The sequence below is a fragment of the Myotis yumanensis genome, unplaced genomic scaffold (assembly GCF_028538775.1).
Source record: "Myotis yumanensis isolate MYYU_CA2020_CCGP unplaced genomic scaffold, mMyoYum1.0.hap1 SCAF_5, whole genome shotgun sequence".
NCBI classification, from domain to species: domain Eukaryota; kingdom Metazoa; phylum Chordata; class Mammalia; order Chiroptera; family Vespertilionidae; genus Myotis; species Myotis yumanensis.
In genome coordinates, this window is record NW_027223756.1 from 86,094,310 (window position 1) to 86,117,737 (window position 23,428).

At 46.4% G+C, this 23,428-nt stretch overlaps 1 protein-coding gene across 1 annotated transcript in view; it reads left to right on the plus strand.

The window, feature by feature from the left end:
* Window positions 1–889: 889 nt before the first annotated feature.
* The window catches only part of LOC139010996 (adhesion G protein-coupled receptor E2-like), a 42,403-nt gene continuing 19,864 nt past the window's right edge, over window positions 890–23,428 (plus strand). Inside the window, exons 1-14 of the mRNA XM_070416136.1 lie at window positions 890–956; window positions 4,365–4,418; window positions 4,731–4,853; window positions 7,037–7,186; window positions 9,171–9,230; window positions 9,602–9,736; window positions 13,140–13,295; window positions 13,592–13,693; window positions 14,661–14,908; window positions 15,040–15,114; window positions 15,523–15,703; window positions 19,848–19,955; window positions 20,143–20,363; window positions 20,547–20,726. Of these exons, the coding sequence (XP_070272237.1) occupies window positions 926–956; window positions 4,365–4,418; window positions 4,731–4,853; window positions 7,037–7,186; window positions 9,171–9,230; window positions 9,602–9,736; window positions 13,140–13,295; window positions 13,592–13,693; window positions 14,661–14,908; window positions 15,040–15,114; window positions 15,523–15,703; window positions 19,848–19,955; window positions 20,143–20,363; window positions 20,547–20,726 (1,824 nt within the window). The 5' untranslated portion in view covers window positions 890–925. The remainder of the gene's footprint in view (window positions 957–4,364; window positions 4,419–4,730; window positions 4,854–7,036; window positions 7,187–9,170; window positions 9,231–9,601; window positions 9,737–13,139; window positions 13,296–13,591; window positions 13,694–14,660; window positions 14,909–15,039; window positions 15,115–15,522; window positions 15,704–19,847; window positions 19,956–20,142; window positions 20,364–20,546; window positions 20,727–23,428) is intronic.

Here is a 23,428-nt window from a genome sequence, read left to right on the forward strand (position 1 = left end):
CCCCTACCTTCCCTCTGAGGTTTGACTGTCTGATTTCGCCATTTAAAAAAAAGTGTTGCTATTGATGAAAACATGGATGGAGATGGGGTGGGGGGGTCACTATGCCTAGAAAAATAAATCAGACAGAGAAAGTCAAATATAATGTGATCTCACTTATATGTGAAATAAAAATTAAAAAATAGTTCATAGATACAGAGCACAGATTAGTTACTGCCAGAGTTGGGGGGTGAATGGGGGGAATGGTTAAACGGAGTAAAAAGATATAAACTTCCAGTTACAAAATAAATAAGCCAGGGCATGTAATGTACAGCATTATGACTATAGTCAATAATAAAGTATTGCATATTTAAAAGTTGCTAAAAAAGTAGAACTTAAAAGTTCTTATCACAAAAAAATTATAATTATACATGGTGATGAATGCTAACTAGACATTCTGATGATCATTTCCCAGTGTATACAGTTATTGAATTATGATGTACATCTGGAAGTATATAATGTAGGTCAATTATACTTCAATAAAATATCTATTAATAGATAATAAAGAGATAATTCTGTTCACTCTGACCTAAGGTCCTATAAGGGCAAAAAGAGCAATAGAGTGATTCTTCATTTGGGGAGGTCTTTGAATGCACAGTATCACATTTTCCTCTGTAAAAACATTTAAAAATCACCCTCAAAAAAAAAAAAAATCACCCTCAAAGAGGCCTCCTGTACAGACTTAAAATACTGTGTAAATTTTTAAAAAGAAGAACTGGAGTTCCTGAGAAGTTAATTATTGGGCAGATTATGGGAAAGAAAAAATGCAAATCAACAGTTTCTTAAGTCACTTCCTCTAGGACACAATATATAATTCAAATAGAAAGGGTTTTTTAACGCACAGAGACCGAGATCAGAAATCCTCAGTGGCTGGACTTGCATCTGCACCATGAGAAACAGATGTCTAAGAGTGCTGCCAGGTAGGTAAAATTATAACAATGACCATAGACAATTAAAGCTATCTGGGACTCTCTACCCAGTTTGAAAATATTATCTGTTTTTGCTTGATACCTGACTTGTTTTCCCAGTATCTCTATAAGGTACAAATGGAAGAAAATTTAAGGACATTAACTCATTTATATTAAATCTCAAAGGAGAAAGTTAGTGAAACTTATTCCTAGGGCATACTCAAGGACTTAACAGACATTTCCCATTTAACCACTAGTTTTAGTCCAGTTTCTTCAGAGAAGCAGAATCAACAGGAGGGAGGGAGGAAAGCAGAGAGGGGGAAAAGGAGGGAGAGAGGGAAGGAGAGAGGGGAGGAGAGAAGGAGAGAGAGCAGGAGGGAGAGAACAAGGGAGAGAGAGAAAGGCAGAAGAGGGGGAGAGAAATGCATTATTATAAGGCATGAGCTCATGAGATTAGTGGAGGCTGGAAAGTTCAAAATCCACCAGGCAGGCCAGTAGGCTGAAAACCCAGGGAAGAATTGATGTTGCATCTGAAGTCCAAGTCTAAAGGCAGTTTAGGCACTAGCCAGTTTGGCTCAGTGGATAGAGGATCAGCCTTCGGACCAAACAGTCCTGGTTTGATTTCGATCAAGGGCACGTATCTTGGTTGCAGGCTCCTCTCGGCCTGGGCCCTGGTCAGGAAGCATAGAGGAGGCAACCAATCAATGTGTTTCTCTCTGTCTTTCCCTCTCTCTTCCACTCTCGCTAAAAATAAAATAAAATTTAAAAAGGCAGTTTGGAAGCAGAATTCCCTCTTCCACAGAAGAAGTCAGTCTTTTTTCTCTTAAGGTCTTTAACTGAATGGATATGGCCCACCCAGATGATGGAGGGCAATCTGATTTACTCACAGTCTACTGACTTAAATGTTAATCTCATCTAAAATAGATCCAAAGTCATAGAAGCACAGAACAGACTGTCAACCCTAAGAGGGAAAGCAAGGGAGTGTGGGTGAGTGGGAAAAGATCAATTTATGATCTTGTATGCATATATGCATGACTCAGGAACACAGACAATAGGGTGGTAAAGGCCTGGGGTGGGGAGTAGGGGTAGGCTGGGAGAGGTCAATGGGGGAAGAGAGGAACATATGTAATACTTTCAACAATAAAGATTTTTTAAAAACACACATTCACAGCAACACCTTATGTAATAAAGAGGTAATATGCAAATTAACCTTCACACCCTCACAGGATGGCTGCCTACAACCAGGTCGGCAGGGTGGTTAGTGAGGGACGACCAAACGACTGAACAAGCAGCCTGCGTGGGATGACCAGGCCAGTGGTGGGGCCGTAGGGGTGATCAAGGAGGCCAGCAGTTAGGGGCAACCAAGGAGACTGGCAGGTGAGCGATTAGGAGCCAGCAGTCCGGGATTGTGAAAGGGATGTCCGACTGCTGGTTTAGGCCTGATTCCCAGCAGTCGGACATCCCCCAAGGGGTCCCGGATTGGAAAGGATGCAGGCTAAGCTGAGGGGACCCCCCCCCCCCAGCACGAATTTTGTGCACCAAGCCTCTAGTCTTTATATACTGTATATAAAAGCTTAAGCTACCAGAACGACCAGAATGACTGGTCACTATGACACGCACTGGCCACCAGGGGGCAGACACTCAATGCAGGAGCTGCCCCCTGGTTGTCAGTGTGCTCCCACAGCCAACCTCCCAAGGCTGGCCAACTTCCACCAATCCCTCCTCCTGGCCAATAGGCCCTGATCACCTGATTGCGGCCAGCCCCCAGGCTGGGACTGGGAACCAGGGGTGGGTGGCAGCAGATACTGCCCCTTTCCCAGGGGGGCTGAGGGCAGGCTCCCTCCTCGGAGCCAGCGGCCAACCTCCCATGCCCTGTCCCTCCCCCCTGCTGGCAGGCCCCAATCAACCTGCCACCTAACTGCTGCAGTAGCAGCAGTGAGGGAGGAGGAGGGAGGGAGCTGGGGAACCACGCGGTGGAGGAACGCTGATGATGGCCAAATCGGCATCTGGTATCTGTGCCTTCTGTGCCCAGCCTGGCAACCATTGCCTCCTCTCTGGCCTGGCCCCAATTGGCCCTGTTCACTGGCCAGGCCTAGGGACCCCACCTCTGCACAAATTCCGTGCCCCGGGCCTCTAGTAAACTAATGTTGACTAGATGTCTGGGTACTGTAGTCTAACCAAATTGATACATAAGATTAACTATCACATATCATCTTTTTTTTCAGAAAGTTAAATAATCAAACTATCTGAAAACTCTATTATGCTAAGAAATACATTCTCTTTGTGTGTGTATCATGGCATGATTTAAAGGATAGTGAATTAGTAAAAATCAATATTAACAAGGTCAGCCAAAGTCTGGTTAGTCTTTATTTCCTTCAATGCTTAGGATAGCAACTGTTACCTAGTGAGTTCAGTGTTTCCATTAGGTTTTCCCCATTGGTTGTAATTTGCTTCCTGGTTTTTATGAAACATAGCCAAATTTTATCATTATCTGATTTGTGGTACATGACGTTTTTTAAGAATGGACACGTTTTAGAAACTTCTTGTAAAGGCACACAGAGCTGAATTTTCATAGGGTGCACTGGCTCATATGGATGAAAGGATGGACTCTACATATGTAATCCAGTTATTGCCTGGAGGGTAGGTTTCATTCCTGTGCACCTGTAGTTGTTTTCAGATCACAAAGCCTGTTCAGTGACTAATTCCTTAGGGCTGAACTGGAAGAAAAAGGGCAAAGGCTGTGCCCTCAGTGCTCTGTCTGAGGGCCAGGAGATCATATGGAAGGAACCAAAGGAGTCATGGGTGCTATACCTGGAGAGGCCTCTTAACCAGGAGATAGTGACTCTACCTGCAGCTGCCTTCATTCTCATTCCTCACCTCTCATTAGCCCCCATCTCTCCACTCCAGGGTTCTTACCCCTGCTGACACTGTGAGCTAGGGCTCACACTTTGGGAGTCTAATTCTAATACCCAGCTCCTTTTGTATATCCAGAAAATGTACATTTAACAGAGGAAATGATCCTGGAAGAGAAATCCTCAGATTTCTACCATTGCCAGAGAACAAGAAACTGGATCTGGGCAAAGGGATCTTTAAGATCTACCCCCTACATTGGGACAGGTTGGGGTTTCTAAGACATGTCCCTATCAGCATCTGTCATGTATGTTCTGTCCCCTTACCTGTGGCACCTGAGGATCCATGAGGACTGTATCTGTCGGTGACTGATTTCTCAGGTCTTTCCAGGAGGGGGAGGAGAAAGATTGAGTCCTCAATTCCCAGTCAAGTACACAAAGAACCTGCTGGAAGGCCATGGGCTGCAGGGCAAGAACCACCTCCAAAGGAAGCAATGGCCATGCAGCCAGGTTTTGAAATTGGAGATTGACTCTCTTTTCTTTGTCTTCTCTTCATGTTTTTCTGTCCCAGAACTGTCAGTGCTGCTGTTGTTGCCACTGGTTTCTGCAGCCCAGAAGGATAGGGGTAAGTCTGCCCACACAGATGCCCATTAGTGATATTAAGCTGGGGGGTGCAGGCTATGGTCTGGGTCCTCTCACCACTTGGGAGGGAAGGAGGCTTATTCTGCAAGTGAGGCTCAGAGATGGTCTTCTGGAGATAAGAAAAGCTGTTTTACCTCCCTAAATGCCCAGATTTTTTTTGTCTATTCCTCTTCCAATAGCAGCCATCCCTCCCTTATCTTCCCTCCTCTAGTCCTGAACTCACAGTTGTCCATGGCTTTATCCATTCCTTGAGCCTTCTGACCATGGCCTCCATCCTCACTGTTCCACCCCACAGCCTGTATTCGATGGTGCCCTCCGAACCCTCCATGTGTCAATGCCTACTCCTGTCACTGCGCACCGGGATTCAGTGCTGCATCAAGTAGTGTCTTCACCAGCGGCCACTTGAAGAGTTGCGATGGTACAGAGGTTTCAGGGAGAGGGGTGGAGGGACACAAATGGATTATTGGGATAGATTGTGGTGCATCCAGAGCAGCACAAGCAATTTGTCAAGGATTAGAGAGAGGAGACAGGGCAGGGTAGTATGAGGGAAGTGGGCAGTTAGGTTTTTGTAATTAGTAGGAAGGGTGTTTAGAGCTTACACAATGGATCTGGACTGTGTGGGCTCTAACTCTAGCTTTGCCACTAAGTGGCTCTCTGACCTTCTGGAAATTATTTCTCCTCTCCCTCAATTTCCTGGTCTGTATATTGGGGATAATTATTGTACCTACCCCACATGGATGGTGTAAGACTTCATAGTTACCTGCATGAAAAAAAATTTTAAGATGAGTGCAGAGAAATTGTCAACAAATGTGAGCTATTACCATTGTTACTGCTATTACTGTAATTATTATTTTCACTAGAGGCCTGGTACACGAAATTCATGCATGGCGGTGGGGGGTGGGGGGATGTCCCTCAGCCCAGCCTGCACCCTCTTCAATCTGGGACCCCTTGGGGGATGTCCAACTGCCAGTTTAGGCCCAATCCCTGTGGACATCCCTCTCACAATCCGGGACTGCTGGCTCCCAACAGCTCGCCTGCCTGCCTGTTGCCCCCTGCCAGCCTGATCAATGCCTAACTGCTACCCTGATTGCCCCCAACTCCCTCCCCTGCAGGTCTGGTCACCCCCAACTGCCCTCCCCTGCAGGCCTGGGGACTTACGGGTGATTATTTTTGTCATTATTTGATTTTCTGTGTTTTCTCAGTACCCAAATGTTATTTAATATTTGCAGAAAAGTAAATTTTATCAGGAAAAGAAAAAGATGTTGTTGTCACTAGTACCCAGCCCATCCATGACACTAGTGGTATCCCTAACGGTTTCTTTGTGCATTTACATGTGTGTGTCTCTTGGAAAATTGTAGACTGGGTGGACATGGAGAGAAGATGCTACTAAGGTACCTGGATCCCAGCTCCCTTCTTGAGGGCACTTTTCAGGTTGAGGAATTTCCCACTGTCATGTATTTCCATTCCACAACTTATTCCCACTTTTCCTCAACTCTACTCCACCCCAAGTCATCAAACTTGATGGCAGATCTCCAGCCATTGCTGTCATCTGAAAAGAAGAGAAAAGACCCATTGCCCAGGTGGGGGCTAAACATGAATGCCACAGATGTGGGTCCCTCCCAGTTCCTTTCCTGTCCTGGTCTGACTCCACAGCCTAGGCCTTAAAAGGGAAATTCATGAATTTAGAAAAGAAACTCTGACCTGGGAGGAAACTAATTGACTCATCATGATCCCAAATGAGTCCTTTCAGTCCCTAAAGTCTTTGGTCCCTTGATTGGAATGTACAGGGTCAAACTTTCTGACCCTACATTTTTATTCATTTGGTTTTTATTAAGTTGCTGTTCTTACCCAGTGGTGTCTAGCCACTGCTCGATAGATCCCTGAGCTACTCAAACGAGACTTGGCTCATGGGCATCTTTCTCTCAGGTTTAGAGAACATGGAGGGATAAGATGCCAGAGAACACCCCCATGACAGCTGTGAGCACCTTCATGCTACTTCTTCCCCTACTGCCTCTGATGACAGGGGATCTTACCCAGGATGGCGATAAGAAGACTTATCAAGGAGGGTGGGATGTACTTGGCCCACTGTGATTAAAGAGAAGTGGAAGCTGTCAATGGGCAGGGGCTGACACCTGGTTCTATCTCCAGGTGTGTGATGAGTGCCATGTCACCCTGTACAGTCCCCATCCATGACTCCCTCCACAACCTCAGCATTGAGGATGGCCATCAAATCCACTGTCACCCTAACTGGAAGCCACCCCCAAGTCGCAATGATGCAAATAGCATCACAAAGGAGGGTTTGGAGCCTGAATCAGTGTCTCCATCTACCCGTCAAGGCCTGAAGAGAGGGATGCAGACCTCCTTTCAACCCCATCATGACACAGCAGAGTGACTGAATGCAGGTGCCTCAGAAAGTAAAGATGGGCAGAGGAGTCAGTAGGCACTGGAACAGCTGATTCTGACCAGCCCCATCCTGGAGTGCAACCCTGGACCTGTGTTCTGTCCAGCCCCCATGACAGGGTCAGACTGGAGAGCAGGGTCTCTGCCCAATGAGAACTTTTGTGCCTTTGAGAGGTGACATTTTGTCCTATTGTGTTCCAGACATCAAGGACTGTGGATCAAACTCAAGAGTGTCCTGTGGAGTATATTTAGACTGCCAAAACCTCACGAAGTCCTACTGCAGTTGCCACGAAGGCTACAGTCCTGCTTCTGAGGCAATGTTCGGCATTGATCCTGATAAACCCTGTGATGGTAAGAAAAATCCCATGTCTTCCACCTTCTCATTCTTTAGGTTTGCAATTCTCAATCCTTTCTCTAGCTCATCAGATGGTAGCTTGGGCACCTACCAGGTCTCCCACCCTCTCAGAACCCCAAGGCTCTGAATGCCCCCACCAAGTGCCACTTATGCAATTTTGGAACATCCTCTTACTAGTTCGCATCTTAATTTCATAAAACAAAGAAAGGGGTGCCATTCAAGATACTTCAAGAGCTCACAGAGTACTGCATTCCAGTGCAATATCCATCCTTTTCTTCTTCATCAGTAATTGCCAGGATGAGATCTTCCCTCACTAGAGTCCACATAGGTTTGGCCACCCCAGGAGCAATTTCATATCACTCAGGCTTTGAAAAACCCTGCTCAGACATGTGAGAAGAGTCAAGGGTTGGCCCATGTGGCCCAGCTGGCCTTGCCCTGGCCAACAACCACACCTGGTGAAACCCCTACTTGCACCCTGACCCCACTTCTCAGCCACTCAGCCACATCTATTTTCCCAAGCAAGGCTCTACCCTGATCCAATCCAATAAGTTCAATTCATGGGCCTGTGGGCAACTCAGATGAATAGGACCCAGGAGGATGTTGTGTTGGATGTGGGCAGGGTGACATAGACCACCCCACAAATACTCAGAAAGTTGGATAAATAGAAGAGGCTCCTATCTGGTTAAGATTGAAAGAGAGGATGTAATTGGACACCATTGCCTCAGGCCTGACCCTCACTGGTAGAGGTCAACTCAAGCCACATGGGGGCCCAGACCACTGGGGCACAGATAATGGAGGGTGAGCCCCCCTCAGTAGGACCTATAGGTCTTTGTCCCTGGTGGAAACCAAGGAGCCAGATAACAGAAACAGCTGCCACCCCTCGCCTGTAAGCATCTGCTCCCTTCTTCCGCCACCCAGCCCTTACCTACTGCTGGCCTTACTCAGAAGTGAATTCTCACCACTTCCTGTCAGTTCAGGGGATGCCTTTGTGGGGATCATAAGAGGCACCTTCACCACCCCAAGCCTGCATGGCTGGACATCAACCCCCATTTTCTACCATAGCTTGGCATCCACTGTCTGGGTGGCTCTTGCTTGTCTGGCATCATCTTCATTCTCTTCACCACTTCCTCCAAGCCCCTTGAAGAGTCAGGTTCATGAGTGGGTCTTGGAAGCTTGCGTCTCAGAGTTAGCATGGAAGGGAGAACTCTGTCCTGCCAGCATCACTCGGTTCCAAGGAGAATTAAGGCAGAGAGCAGCTGTCCTGGAGGAGGCAGGACAAAGGCCATCAATGGGAGCCAAGCTGGGTACTGCTCAGGGGACACATTTCTCCTGCATTTGGCTCCCAGAAAGGCCCACCTGGCCTTTGTCCAAATCCTCAGACTGGGACACAGGTAAACATGATGTCTCCACCCGACCTGGGAGCTGCCAGGCAAGCGAGTGCACAGGGGCTAAAAGACAGGGAGAACTCAGGACACTTCCATCCACATCTGGACAACAGAGCATTGAAACCACAACATTCACCCATAAGATGCCTCCATGTGAATAAGAACTGGCACCTACTCACTAGAAGGAGAGAGTGGGGCCTTTTCAAAGCACATTTCTGCCATTGCCAAAGAACAAAGAATGTGGACATGGGAAAAAGTAAGCCAACCTGAGGACTTTCTCCTGTAAGATATATCCTCTCCGTTGGAAAAGGTTGGAGTTTCTAAGATGTGTCCCTGTCATCAGCTGTGTGTATGTTCTGTCCCCTTACCTGTAGCACCTGAGGTTCCCTGACTGTCAGTGACTGACTCCTTGGGGAGTCCCAGGAAATGGAGGGGAAAGACATAGTCCTTGATTCCAAGTATAGAAACCTCAGAGAAGCTGCCAGAAAGCTGTGGGCTGCAGGGCCAGAGCCACCTCCCAGGTGGAGTGGCCATGTGGACAGGGGTTGAAATTGGAGCTCCACTTTCCTATCTTGATCATCTTTCTGTCTTTCAGACACAGGACTCGTTTTGCATTTCTTTATGACAATGTTTGCTGCAAAAGAAACCCTTGAAGGTGAGTCTGCCTGGGGCACCTGTCAATTAGTGACATAAGCTGGGTAGTGCTTGTTAGGGTCCGGGTCCTCTCATTAACAAGGGGAGAAGGAGGCTTACTCTGAAGAGGCCCAGAGAGGGTCTTCTGAAAATAAGAGAAGCTATTTCTTCCTCCCTAAATGTCCAGAATTTTCTGAGATCTTCTAAGTCCAGTGGCAGCCATAACTCCTTCTCTCCCCCACTCTACCCCTGGCAGCCACTATCTGGGTGGCTCTTGCTTGTCTGACATCATCTTCATTCTGCTCACCCCTTCCTACAAGCCCTTGGATCCCCAGCTGGTAGCTGACTTCTTCCATTTCATGGGCCTTCTGACCATGCTCTCCATACCCACAGCCTCTACCCCGGAAGACTGTGCTTGGTGGTGTCCTCTGAACTCCAAATGTGTCAACGCCACTGCCTGTCGCTGTGCTCAGGGATTCAATTCTTCATCTGGAGAGATCCTCACTAGCCTTTTCAAGAGATGCGATGGTACAGGGGCTTGGAGTGGGCATACAGAGATGGTTGGGGGAGCTTATAGGGCATCCAGAACCCTCACCACTGAGAGCAGCACAGAAGCATTTTGTCAAGGATTAGAGAGAGGAGCTAGGGCAGGGCACTGTGAGGGAGGTGGGCAATCAGGTTTCCGTGATTAGTCTATCACATGCACTACCCATTCTTAAATTTGTCGGTGTACTTTTGTGTGTTTTGTCTATTGAGTTAAAAGACAAATATAGTATTTTATATAGTATTTATATAAATGTAAATATATAGTATTTTGGATGTTAACTGTTTGTAAGATATATGATTTGCAAACATTTTCTCCCAAATTGTAGGTAACCTTTTAATTTTTTTTAAAATTATAAAGGCAGTGTTTAGTAAAATACATTTCATTTTAAAAATGTAATAGAGTCTACAGACATTATATGTGTTTGTGTGGTTATATATATATAATATATTTATATTATCTCTTTATCCTAATCTGTTTCCTTTGCTATACAGAAGCTTTTTAGGTTGATATAGTCCCACTTATTTATTTTTTCTTTGGTTTCAAATCCAAAAAGTCATTACCAAGACCAATGTCAAGGAGTTCAGCCTTTATGTTTTATTCTAGGAGTTTTATAATTTCATGGCAGTATTGTTTTTTAAAAGATCATAATTTGGCCCAGCCAGTGTTGCTCAGTGGTTGAGTGTCGACCTATGAACCAGGAGGTCATGGTTCGATTCCTGGGCAGAGCACATGACTGTGTTGCAGGCTCAATCCCCAGTGTGAGATGTGCCGGAGGCAGCCAATCAATTATTCTCTCTCATCATTGATGTTTCTATCTCTCTATCCCTCTCCCTCCCTCTCTGAAATCAATAAAAATCTATTATAAATAAAAAAAATAATCATAATTTGGAAAAAGAGATTGAGCAAAGTATCCAGTCACACAATTAATAAGGTTGTACAACTTAGATCCAGTACTAAAACTGGAGTTTTTATTCTTCAATAATTCAAGGTCAGAAAATAAAAATATGCTACTTAAAATGATAAGAGGGGCCATAACCTGTTTGGCTCAGTGGATAGAGCGTGGGCCTGCGGACTGAAAGGTCCTAGGTTCGATTCCGGTCAAGGGCATGTACCTTGGTTGCAGGCACATCCCCAGTGGGAGGTGTGCAGGAGGCAGCTGATCGATGTTTCTCTCTCATCGATGATTCTGGCTCTCTATCTCTCTCCCTTCCTCTCTGTAAAAAGTTAATAAAATATATTTTTTTTAAAAAAAAGAGTGCTCGTCCCCAGAGCACTTCACAAAAAAATAAATAAATAAAATAAAATAAAATGATAAGATGGTAAATTTATGTTATGTTAATTTTACCACAGTAAACAAATGCCAAAAAAAGAAATTATATGATTTTTAAAAGGACTGTATCTTTTTTTTAACATGTTTTATTTGAAAAAGAGAGGAAGGGAGAAAGAGATAGAAGCATCGATGAGAGAGACATCAATCGGCTTCTTCCTACACACCCTTTACTGAGATCAAGCCTGAAACCCAGGCATGTGCCCTGACTGGGAATCAAACCAGTGAACTCTTGGTTCATGGGCTGATGCTCAACCACTGAACCACACTGGCCGGGCAGAAATTATATGATTTTTACACTAAGAAATTCTCTTTATCTACTCAAAATAATATTAGATGCCTATTTATTGATAATTTTAAAATATTTCTCTGTGTTTGAGACAATGAGAAAAAATAATCCCTAAAATGTCCCAGTAGTCTGTATAGTGAACTTATAGGTGACTTTCTTTGTCATCTTTCTTTACATTTTATTTGTTTTCTAAGTATCCATGTTTTATTTAATATTGGGTGAAAAATAAATTTTATTAGGGGAAAAGAAAAAAGATGTTGAGTAATGCTCCATCCATTCATGACCCTTGAGGGATTCCTAAAGGATCTTTTGTACATTTGCATGAGTGTGCTCATGGAGATTTCTAGACTGGGTGGACATGGATGGAGATCCTGCTGCTACTGTAACTGGGTCTCAGTCCCTCACGTGACTCCACCCCATACCCTTAACCTGCAAGACTCATCTCCAGCCATTGCCCCTACCTGAGAGCAGAAGCATCCTTCATGCTTCTTCTCTGACCTGGTCCTGACACCCACAGTCTAGGACGGGAATCTTAGAAGGAAAACCCACAAGTTCAAAGAAGAAACTTTGATCTGGGGGAGACCAGCTGAGAGCCCTAGCATGTTCTAAAGTCTTTGGTCCTCTGGTTGGTATGTACAGGGCCCAAATATTCTGTTCCTTCACTTTAATTCATTCTTGTGTATGTGATTCTTATTAAACCACTAGATGCCTGGTGCACAAATTCATGCATGGGTGGGATCCCTCAGCCTGGCTGGCAATGGGGCTGATCTGGACAGGTGGGCGGCGGGGGTGGGGGGTGCTGGGGGGGAGGCCTGAATGCAGGAGGTTGGCTAGCCACAGGAAGTTGACTGTGGGAACACACTGACCACCAGGGGGAAGCTCCAGCACTGAGCATCTGCCCCCTTGTGGTCAGTGTGTCATCATAGCGACTGGTCAACCGGGCGAGCAGTCATTAGTCATAACAGCTGCTTAGGTTTTTATATACATAGATTGTTTTTAGGCAACAGTGTCCAACTCCTGCTTTGAGCTATTTAAAGGGCATCTGGGCCATTGTCATCTCTCTCATGTTTAGAGAATAGAGAGAGATCAGATGCTAGGAGACACTCCAATGACAGCTATGAGCAGCTTCCTGATGCTCCTTCATTTCACACCCCCTTCTACCCAAGGGGTAAGGAGAGCAAGATTCTCCCAGAGACATCCTGGGGCATCTGTAAAAGACCTGACATTGTGAGCTGGGGGAGTGCCAGATGAGGAGTGTAGGGTGTACTTAGGCCACTGTGAGTAATGGGAGGTGGAAGCCACCAATGGACAGGGACCTGACACCTGGCTCTATCTTTAGGTGTGAATGATGATGTCACCCTGGGCAGTGCCTGGCCATGAGGCCCTCCACAACCTCAATATAAAGGTGGCCTTCACTGCCACACTTGCCTGACTGGAGGCTACTCCCAGGCCTCCTATGGTGCAAACAGCATCACAGGGTTGGGTTTGGAGCTGAGTCAGTGCTTCCATTTACCCCTCAAGGCCTGGAAAGGGGATGCAAACCTCCTGCAATCCCCATCATGACACAACAGAGTGTTTGAGTTTAGGTGCCCTCAGACCAGCCAGGCAGCAGAGATGACCAGAGAGGTCAGCAGGCTCTGGAGCCTCTGAATCTGCCCAGCACAGCCACAGGAGTGTCACCCAGTAGCTAGTTCTATCTATTCTCCATGGCAAGGTTAGGCTGACCTCACACCTTTGGGAAGTGACCCTTTGTCCTGTTGTGTTCCAGACATCGATGAGTGTGAACCATCCTCGACCATGACCTGTGGAAAGTATGCAGATTGCCAGAACACAGAGGGGAGCTACTACTGCATGTGCAACAAGGGATATGAGCTTGTTTCTGGAGCAAAGAAATTCTGGAAAGAAAGTGAGAACACATGTCAAGGTAAAAACCACCCCACATCTTCCATCTTCTTGCCCTTTGAGACTTGAGGTCATTTGGCCCACTTTCTCAGGCATAAAAAAAAACAACAAAAACATTAAAAAGCTGTCCTAGACACCCACCCTCTCCAAACCTCAAGTCTTAGAACCCTCCTCAGAGTGTCACTTCTGGATGTCTGGAGCCCTCACCCCCACCCACCTGATATCTTATTTTCCAGAGAGTGATGACATTTAAGTTGCTTCAGGAACTCACAGTGTTATGTGTTCCAATGCAATATCTGTCTTCTTTGTCATCACCAGTGACTTCCAGAACGAGTACTTCTCCCACCAGAGCCCCTGTGATCACAAAAATTCCAAGAAGGCGTCATCAGAAACCACCAATTCACCCAAGGAAGAACACAGGTCTGTGTCCCAGGTGGGATACTAAGGGGCCAGAGGATAGAAACACCTGCTGCCCCTCGCCCATGAGACCCTGCTCCCTCTCCAGCCAGCCAGCCCTCACCTTCACTGGTCTTCCTCAGATAAATATTCTCAACACTTCCTGCCAGTCCAGGGAATGCCTTCTGGGAGTCAAGGAAAGTAGCCAAGGATGAGTGACTGGAGATCAGCTCCCAGTGTCCAACCTGGACTTGGTGTCACTGTCTGGGTGGCCCCATCCTGTCCAGCACCTTCTTCATTCTCCCTGCCTCCTGACCTATAGCCTCATCCTTGGGAGCGGGGATGGGAGTGGGGGGGAGGTTCGGGGGAGGTGTTTCTGTCACAAGGGCGGTTCTTGGTCCATTGCTATCAAGATGTCTTAGTGTTAGTGTGGAGGGAGAGCACTGCTTTGGCAGCATCGATGGGATTCCAAGGAGAACTGTCAGTGAGGAGCTGCTCTGGGGAAGTTAGAACTAAGGCTATCACTGGGAGGCAAGTCAGGTCCTGACCAGGAAATGCAGCATTTCCTGTGCCCTGGATTCCCAAGAAGGCACCGTCTGTCCTCTGTCCAGGCTGGGACACAGGCAGCTGTGATGTCCCCCACGGTAGTTGGGAACTTCCTGGGAAATTTAGGGAACTGGGGGTAGCAGACAGGTAGGACTCAGACTGATTCCATCCACATTTGGACAAAGAGCATCTAAGCCACCACATTATTATGCAATGAGGCTTCCATGTGACTAGGAAAAAGTGCCCACTAAGGGAAGGGGGGACAGTGGAACCTCCCGGTGCTTCTATTCCCAAAACAGGGTCCATAAATTACCAAATGACAGTCTGGGAAGGTACCTGGCCTGGGCCCCAAGCCTCAACCTCAACACACACACACACACACACACACACACACACACACACACACTCACATACACCTAATGAACTGCCTTTCTGTCTGCACCAGGGATCTCCTCCGGCACCGGCACCAGCACCGGGACTGACACCGACACCGGCACCAGCACCCGGACTGGCACCAACACCGGCACCGGCACCGGGACTGACACTGGCACTGGCACCGGCACCAGGACTGGCACTGGCACCGGGACTGGCACCGGCACCGGGACTGGCACTGGCACGGGCACTGGCACCGGCACGGGGACTGGCACCGGCACCGGCACCGGGACTAAACACCCTGGAATCAACAACAGAAAAGTGAGTGACTCCCGCAGGGACAAAGAGGCAGGAAATACCTCTGTGCCACCTGCAGCACCCACCTATTTTCCCCAAGTTTCCCCATCTACCTGTGAGGCTCTCTGACAGTCACATCTTCCTTCCCCTCAAAGGTCCCCAGTTTGTTAGAAAAATTTGATGATTTCGACAGAGACTTCAAGTCAGCCTCAGATCCGGACAAGATACAGGTAAGGACAGCACCTGGGGGAGGCACGTGGAGGCATCCCATAGAGGAGGCAACCCATAGAGGCCTGGGGAAGCCGTGGTCTGGGAAGAGACTCAGTGCTGCCCTGCTCTGAGTCCCCACTTCTCCCAGGGCGGGTGGGGAAAGCAGACATGCAGGTACTTGTACTCACTGTTAGATCCTCATACACCGACTAACACCTTTCTTGCTGTTCCTGCCCATTCAGTTTACGTCACCCTTGGCATTCAGGAACAGGACTGGCCTCTAAATGGCTGGATTGCAGGGGCAATCTGGTACCTTCTTTATCCCCAAATACACAGTATCTAGAACCCGTTTACTGGAGCTGAGTGGGCAAAGTCTTCCTATAGCCCCTCTAGTGCATGGGCCAATGGCTCTGTGTCCACGCCCCCAGGACCTCATACAGGGGGTGGATGACCTGCTGGAGAACCCTGGGGACCTGGAGACCTTGTCCCACTCAGAGCAGAACTCTGTGGCCACTACCCTGCTCAACAAAATGGAACATGTCGTCTTCAAAAAGCTGAGCAAGGCCCCACCCAATGGGTCACTGACCTTTAATGCACCTGGAGGCACAGGTAAGTACCTGGCTCTGCCCCCAGGCTCAGCTCTGTCCATTCTGCACCTCATTCCTCTCCCAACCTCACTGGAGCTGAGTGACCACTCATAAACAAATTAAATGGGGGGATAAGGACACATGTGTAATATCTTAATCAATAAAGAAATTTAAAATTAAAAAATTAATGTAAAAGCTTAAAAAGAAATGAATAAATTTTAATAAATCAGACAGACAAACAAATACTGAATGCTATCACTTATATGTAGAATCTAAAAAACAAACTCATAGATACAGAGAAGAGATTGGTAGTTGCTAAAGGCAGGGGGTGAAGGGTGGTTGAAATGGGTGAAGGGTGTCAAAAGGTACAAACTTCTCCTTATAATATAAATAAGTCATGGGGATATACACTGAGTGGCCAGATTATTATGACCGGCCAGATTATTATGACCATCCCATTAGTACAAAGTAGTGAATTAGTTATGCAAATAATAATAATAATAAAACCTTGAGAGTATTTGCTTAGGAAGTTTTCAATATTCAGTATTTTTGGAAGTGTCAATGAAGTACTGATGGGGCGGTCATAATAATCTGGCCGGTCATGATAAGAACCATACTGGCTCTTTCTTTTTAGTGTAAACATAAATTTTATTCATTTATTTATTACTTTTTTAACTTTTCAATTACAGTGGACATTTAATATTTTTATTAGTTTAGGTGTACAGCATAGTGGTTAGATACATATAATTTATGAAGTGATCCCCTAAGAAGTCTAGTACACACCGGGAACCATATATAACTATAAAATATTACTGACTATATTCTCTATGCTGTACTTTACATTCCCATGATTATTTTGTATCTATCACTTTACTAGTATTGATTGATTTCAGAAGGAAAGGAGAGGAAAAGAGAGAGAAACATCAATGGTGAAAGAGAATCATTGCTCAGCTACATCCTGCACACCCCACACTGCCCCAACCCGGGTATATGCCCTGACCAGGAATCGAACTGTGAACTCCTGGTTCATAGGTCAACATTCAACCACTGAGCCACCACAGTTGGACCCTTATTACTTTTTTATCCTGGAATCTATTTTGTCTGATATAAGCATTGGCTACGTCTGCTTTTCTGTGGATGCCATTTGCTTAGAGAATCATTTTCCATCCTTTCACTTTGAGTTTATTTTTGTCTTTGCAAATTAGATGTGTCTCCTGAAGGCAGCATATGATTGGATTTTTTAATATGTTTTTATTGATTTCAGAGAAAAAGGGAGCGGGGGAGAGAGATAGAAACATCAGTGATGAGAATCATTGATTGGCTGCCTCCTGCACGCCCCCTACTGGGGATTCAGCTGGCAACACAGGCATGTGCCCTTGACCAGAATGGAACCTGAGACCTTTCAGTCCTCAGGCTGACACTCTATCCACTGAGCCAAACCAGCTGGGGCTATGGTTGGTTTTTTTAAATATTATTTTATTTTTTCCATTATCATTTATCCCTCCTATGACCTCTTCCACTTCTACCCACCCCACCCATCACAGTCATCACACTGTCAGCCATGCTCATGAGTTCTCTCTCTTTTTTTTCTTTTTTTGCTCAATCCCTCCAACCCTCCTAACACCTCCACCACTAGAGCTATCTGCCTGCCCTCTATCTATTACTCTCTATTTTGCTTAATAGTTCAGTTTGATTATTAAATTCTACATATGAGTGAAATCATATGGTTCTTTTTTTTCTCTGACTGGTTTGTTGCACTTCTCATAATGTTCTCCGGGTCCATCCATGCTGTTGCAAAGGGTAAAATTTTCTTCCTTTTTATGACAGAGTAGTATTTCATTCTGTAAATGTACCACAACTTTTTTCGTCAGTCATCTACTGATGGAACTGCTTCCAAATCTTGGCTATTGTAAATAATGCTGCAATGAATATGGGGGTGCATGTATTCTTTCAAATTAGCATTTCAGGTTTCTTCAGATATATTTCCAGAAGTCTAATTGCTGGGTCATAAAGCAGTTCCACTTTTACTTTTTTGAGGTAACTCGGATTTTGTTTTTGATCCAATCTGCCACTCTGTGCCTTTTTATTGGTGAATTCACTTCATGTACATTTAGGGTGATTCTTGGTGTATGAGGACTTTCTATAGCCATTTTATCTATTGTTTTCTGGGAGCTCTGTGCCTCCACTGTTTGTTTTTTCCTTGTGTTTCTGTCTGTTGTTTTTGTTTGGTGGTATTTCATAATTTTTCCCTCTGTTTCCTCTTTCTTCTAAGTTATGTGTCTCGGTTTTGGGTTTTTATACGTAGTTTACATAAAAGAAATGTTCATATATACAGCAGTCTTTTCTCTTTTTTTAATGCATCTAATCTCCTGTCACTAATTTTTGACAGTTTTAATACAATGTGCTTTGGAAAAGGCCTTTTTGAATTGAGATAATTAGGTGTTCTGTTTGCTTAATTCTCTCAATCATTTTCCAATAGGTGGTGCTGAATCACAAGTTTTTTCATTCTCCTGAATTGCTCTGGTTTTTCAGATCTCTGAGGGGTGGCGGGAAATGGCCTGTGCTCGCTGGGAAGGTGGGAGAAGCCTTCCTAGTTTACATGCCTAGGTCTTAGGAGAACAACCCCACAGAGGGGGGAAGGAAGGGGATGGGGGAAAGTGGTAAACGATGGGATGAAATCCCAGTGCTGCCCCCTGTATCCAAACACTACCAGCAGTACACTGTGATGGGTGGGGGTGGGATGAGCTGGAGGAAGTTGGTCACTTCCTTTGTTGCTTTGCCCTCCCAGTTATGGTGACTGGCAGACCTCTGCGGCATCCACTCTGTGTCTCCACTCGACCTGGGATTAGTTGAAGAGGGTGCCTGTGGCTCAGGTAGAAAGTGTTTCCGTAGTACCGATTCTTGGGTTTGCAAATAATGTGCTTTGCAACCCAGCACTCACTGCTACAGCTTTTTCTGGGGCCTGCTGCTAGCTCTGGGAGAATGAAAGGAGAGCTCTGGAAGGGTGAGTGGAGGCAGCCAGGCCCTGTGGCTTGTTTCTCTCTCTAGAATGCATTTGTCACACAACTGTGGCCGTGCCTCAGTTGTTCTGCAGTTTGGTCGATTTGCATATTAGCCTTTTATTATATAGGATTATTCCTAATACTTTGTTGAATAATTTTGCATGTATGTATATTAGATATTGGTCTGCAGTTTTATTTTCTTGTGATGTCTTTATCTGATTTTTTTTTTCAGGATGATGGTGGCCTCATAGAATTATTTACATAATCTTCCTTCCTCTTCTATTTTATGGAAAATTTTACAAAGAATTAGGGTGAATTTTTCCATAAATGGCTGTAGACTTTACCAATGAAGCCATAAGTTATAGGCTTTTTATTTGGGGAAGTTTTTAATTAATGGTTCAATCTATTTACCTGTTATAGGTATGTTCCAATTTTCTATATCTTATTAATTCCATTTGGGTAGTTTGTATGTCTCTAGGAATTTCTTCATTTCATCCAGGTTATCTAACTTATTGAATAATTGTTCATGATATTCTCTTATAATCCTTTGTAAATCCACATGATATATATGCCATTATTATGTACACCAAATATTATGTGTTATAGTATTATCATGTTTACTAAATAATACCATTCTATATAAACTAGAGGTCTGGTGCACAGATTTGTACACAGGTGGGGTCCCTCGGTGTGGCCTGCAGGGATTGGGCTGAAACCAGCAGTCCAACACTGCCTGCCGCTCCTGCCTGCGGCTCCTGCTTATCCCAGCCCCACTGTACTGGCCGCGGGCTCGCGCCCAGTCAGTTCCAATCAGGCAGTCCCAATCAGGAGAGGCTCACACCACCACAGCGGTGAGCCCTGTGTCTGCTGCCCGTCAGTCAGCTGAGTTGCCACTCTATGTGGGAGCGCACTGACCTGCATTGAGCGTCTGCCCCCTGGTTGTCAGTGCACGTCATAGTGACCAATCAACCAGTCATTTGGTCATCTGGTTGTCCAGTAGCTTAGACTTTCATATATATATAGATAATATATATATTATGTAATATATAAATATATAATACATTTATATAACATATTAATTATATATAACAGGGTATTATAACAACCATTGCAGGTTCAATTACTAATCTAACAACCCCACAATGTAACTCTCACAATTCATAGAACTGTCTCTGAAGATAAAGAAGCAAGGAGACAGGAATGTCACCTTGAGTGTTAATCAGGCGAAGATGGTGCTGGACTGGGATACAGTACAGGAATCTGGTGACTCAGGTAAGGCTGAGATGGGGAGAAGTTCACTGAGGTTTCACAGTGGGACAAGATACCCAAGGGTGGGACAAATGGAGAATTAAAGTTTAAAGGGAAGTGTAGGCTATGGTGGGGGCCACAAGAAAAGAGTCTACCTGAGGAAGGGGTCCTGTGGACACCCCAAGATGTCAACCATGGTCTTTTCCTACAGGTCCGTCTACGGTGGGCCTTTTCTCCACACCAGTAATGGGCAAGTTTATGGCTAAAGCCCCCCTAGTTCTAGAAACTGAGGAGCAGTCAGTTCTGAATGAGACACACAAGGGCCTGCTGAAGGAAGTCTCCCCTGTCCTGCTCTCAGATGTCATCTCCGTCTTTGTGAGCAATAATAACACCCAGAACCTAAGCTCCCCGGTCACCTTCATCTTCAAGCATGTGAGTCCTGGTGGGGTGGGGCTATAGATATAAAATGAGCCTGATTGATGGGAATAGACTTCAGGTTGCGGGGGCTCTCCCATGGGTGCATCATCTCCCCAGGGAAGCCCATCTCAAGCAGGATTTGGGTCAGCATTTCTGAGCACCAGAAACACCAGTTCACACTTTGCACTGTTCCTACAGTCAGTGACCCCGAGGCCAAAGCAGAAGGTGTTCTGTGTCTTCTGGGAGCCTGGCCAGAATGGAAGTGGTCATTGGTCCACCAAAGGCTGCTGGAGGGTGTGCACTAGAGACACCAGCACCACCTGCCAATGCAGCCACCTCAGCAGCTTTGCCGTCCTCATGGCCCCCTATGATGTGCAGGTGAGAGCCCTAAAAGGGGATGAATTTAATATCCATTGCTATGTAATAAATTCCCACAAATGTAGGGTCTTTTAAAAGACACACATGGATTCATTATCCTGCAGAATCCTCAGGACAACAATTTGGCACAGCATACCTGGGTTGTCTACTCAGAGTCTCACAAAGACTAAAATGATCATGTCAGCCAAGCCTGTAATCTCATCTGAGTTGTGCAGTTCTCTAAGCTCCCTGGTTGCTGGCAGAATTCAGTTCCTTGAACTTGTAGGACTGATTTCTCACTTTCTTACCTGCTGGCAGTAGAGGAGCACACTCAGCTCCTAGGCAGTGATGGCGAACCTTTTGAGCTCGGTGTGTCAGCATTTTGAAAAACCCTAACTTAACTCTGGTGCCGTGTCACATATAGAAATTTTTTGTTATTTGCAACCATAGTAAAACAAAGATTTATATTTTTGATATTTATCTTATATATTTAAATGCCATTTAACAAAGAAAAATCAACCAAAAAAATGAGTTCATGTGTCACCTCTGACACACATGTCATAGGTTCACCATCACTGTCTTAGGAGCTCCCTGCATCCTTTCTCGTGTACCCCTCCCAAGACCACTCACAGGGGAGAGGAAAATGGCGACCAGCAGGAAGGTAGGGAGGGAGAGAGTGTGAGAGCGCAAGGAAGTGATAGAGGAGTGTGTGGACATGTGTGGTGTGTGTGTATGAGCTAGGGACAGTTAGATTCTGCAGGTCTTCTAAGGGGCTGCTAAACCGGGCAGTCTTAGGCGGTGGAGTCCCGCTCCCGGCACGGACACTCCTGGGCAGCCAGCACAGGCACAGCGACCACGCCATCTTGGGAAACAGAGCTGCTTGAGACTAGGATCCTGGCCTCAGCACCACCCAGTCTGATCTCAGACGCATACCAGGACCCTGCAGCCACTGGGGACAGAGACCTGTGACCACAGCTACAGACCTGCAGACACCAAAAGTTCAGAGATCCCTGCGGCAGATCCGTGAGTAACAGAGCCCATCCCCGCTTCCCGCAGGCTCACAGGCAGCGCCAGAGTAACTAACTGTTAGACCCACCCCTTGCCGGGGCCTCAGCGCTATAGGAACTTTGGCCTGGAAGTGCGCGAGCACCTTGGAACTGATCCTTTGTGCACTGCTGGCTTCGGACCCCTGGGCTGGAAGCAAACCAAACGCGCGAGCACCAGGAATTGATCCTACGCCCACTGCGGGCTTCGGAGCCCCGGGGTGGGAGCAAAGGAGCGAACGGGAATTTGTCTGCGTGGCACAGGCCCAGGGACCCTGTTTCTTGGGACAGGAGGCAGCACCAAGCACTAGTGACTTGACTGTGTTTCTTATCACCTGCGCTTGAGATCCTGATTCCCTGTGCATTCATACTAAGAGCCAGTGAATCCAATTCCTGGTGCAAGGGCACACAGGGACCCTGATTCTCAAGGCGAGGTCCCGCGAAGCAACAGAGACTCTGATACTGGTCTCTTGGGGAACTCTGACTCCTGGCACATGCTAGGGGGCTCTGCTTTTCAACACGGTGCAGGCAGGGTCCCTGATTCTAAGGGCACATACAAGGCCACATTGAGCGCTGGCAACACTGACTCAGAGCGAGCCTGGTTCCCACCAACAACAACCACACATCTTAGTGTCAGAGCTCTTCAGTGACACTAGGGAGGTGGGAGGCTCCCACTGCACACGGCCCAGGCCCATGCAACTCGACCTTTGAACCATCGGGAGATAATCAGAATGAAGAGACGACACAACACCCAGAGGAAAGACAATGAGGAATCACCAAGAAAGGAAATTAATGAAGTTGAAGCATGCAACATGACAGAAAAAGAATTCAGAATAATGGTTGTACAATTCATTCACAGGATGGATGAGAAAATCAACAACCTATGCAAGAATCAGGAAGAAATGAAAAGTGATATAGCTACAATCAAAAACACCATGGAGGGAGGAGGGAGACCAAGATGGCGGCGTAGGTAAACACCGGAGACCGCTGCCGCAAACAACCATTTCAAAAATACAACTAAAAGACTGAACGGACATCACCCAGAACCACAGGAAGGCTGGCTGAAGAGAGACTCTACAACTAGAAGGAAAGAGAACAGCAAATCGAGGCTCAGAGGCGGCGCAGTGTGGAAAATACAAAGGTACCGAGGTGCGCGCGCAAAGCGGGCTGGTGGCTGAGGGCGCGGTTGTCGTTTTCTGTCAGGAGTGAGTCTCAGACTCTGGGCTCCAGATCCGGGCGAGTCTCTAGGGACCCAGACTCAAACGGGAGAAGCGGGATTATCCGGCATCAGTTGGAACCTGAGGGCAGCTTTCTCTCCGAGGTTTGCAGCGGCTGCCGGGGTTCTGAGAAGCAGAGCCTCTGGGAACGGGACTGAGCGTGGCCATAACTGCTCCCTCCGCCCGCCCTGTTGAGCCCGCCCCGCCCAAAGCCTGCGCACAGCCATTTGCCGATCGCCTCAGGCAAAGGCTGGATTAGCGCCTCCCCAGAAGGCAGACGTTTTCCATACAGCTGATTCCTATAGCCAGGCGGCCTGGGGGTCAAATCTCTCTAGTGTTAACTACAACAATTAAGGCTTGGCTAGAACAAGACTGCGCACAGAGACCACAAGGGGGTGCGCCAAGAAAGCATAAAAGATGCGGAGACAAAAAAACATGACAGAAATGGAGGATATGGAGCTAA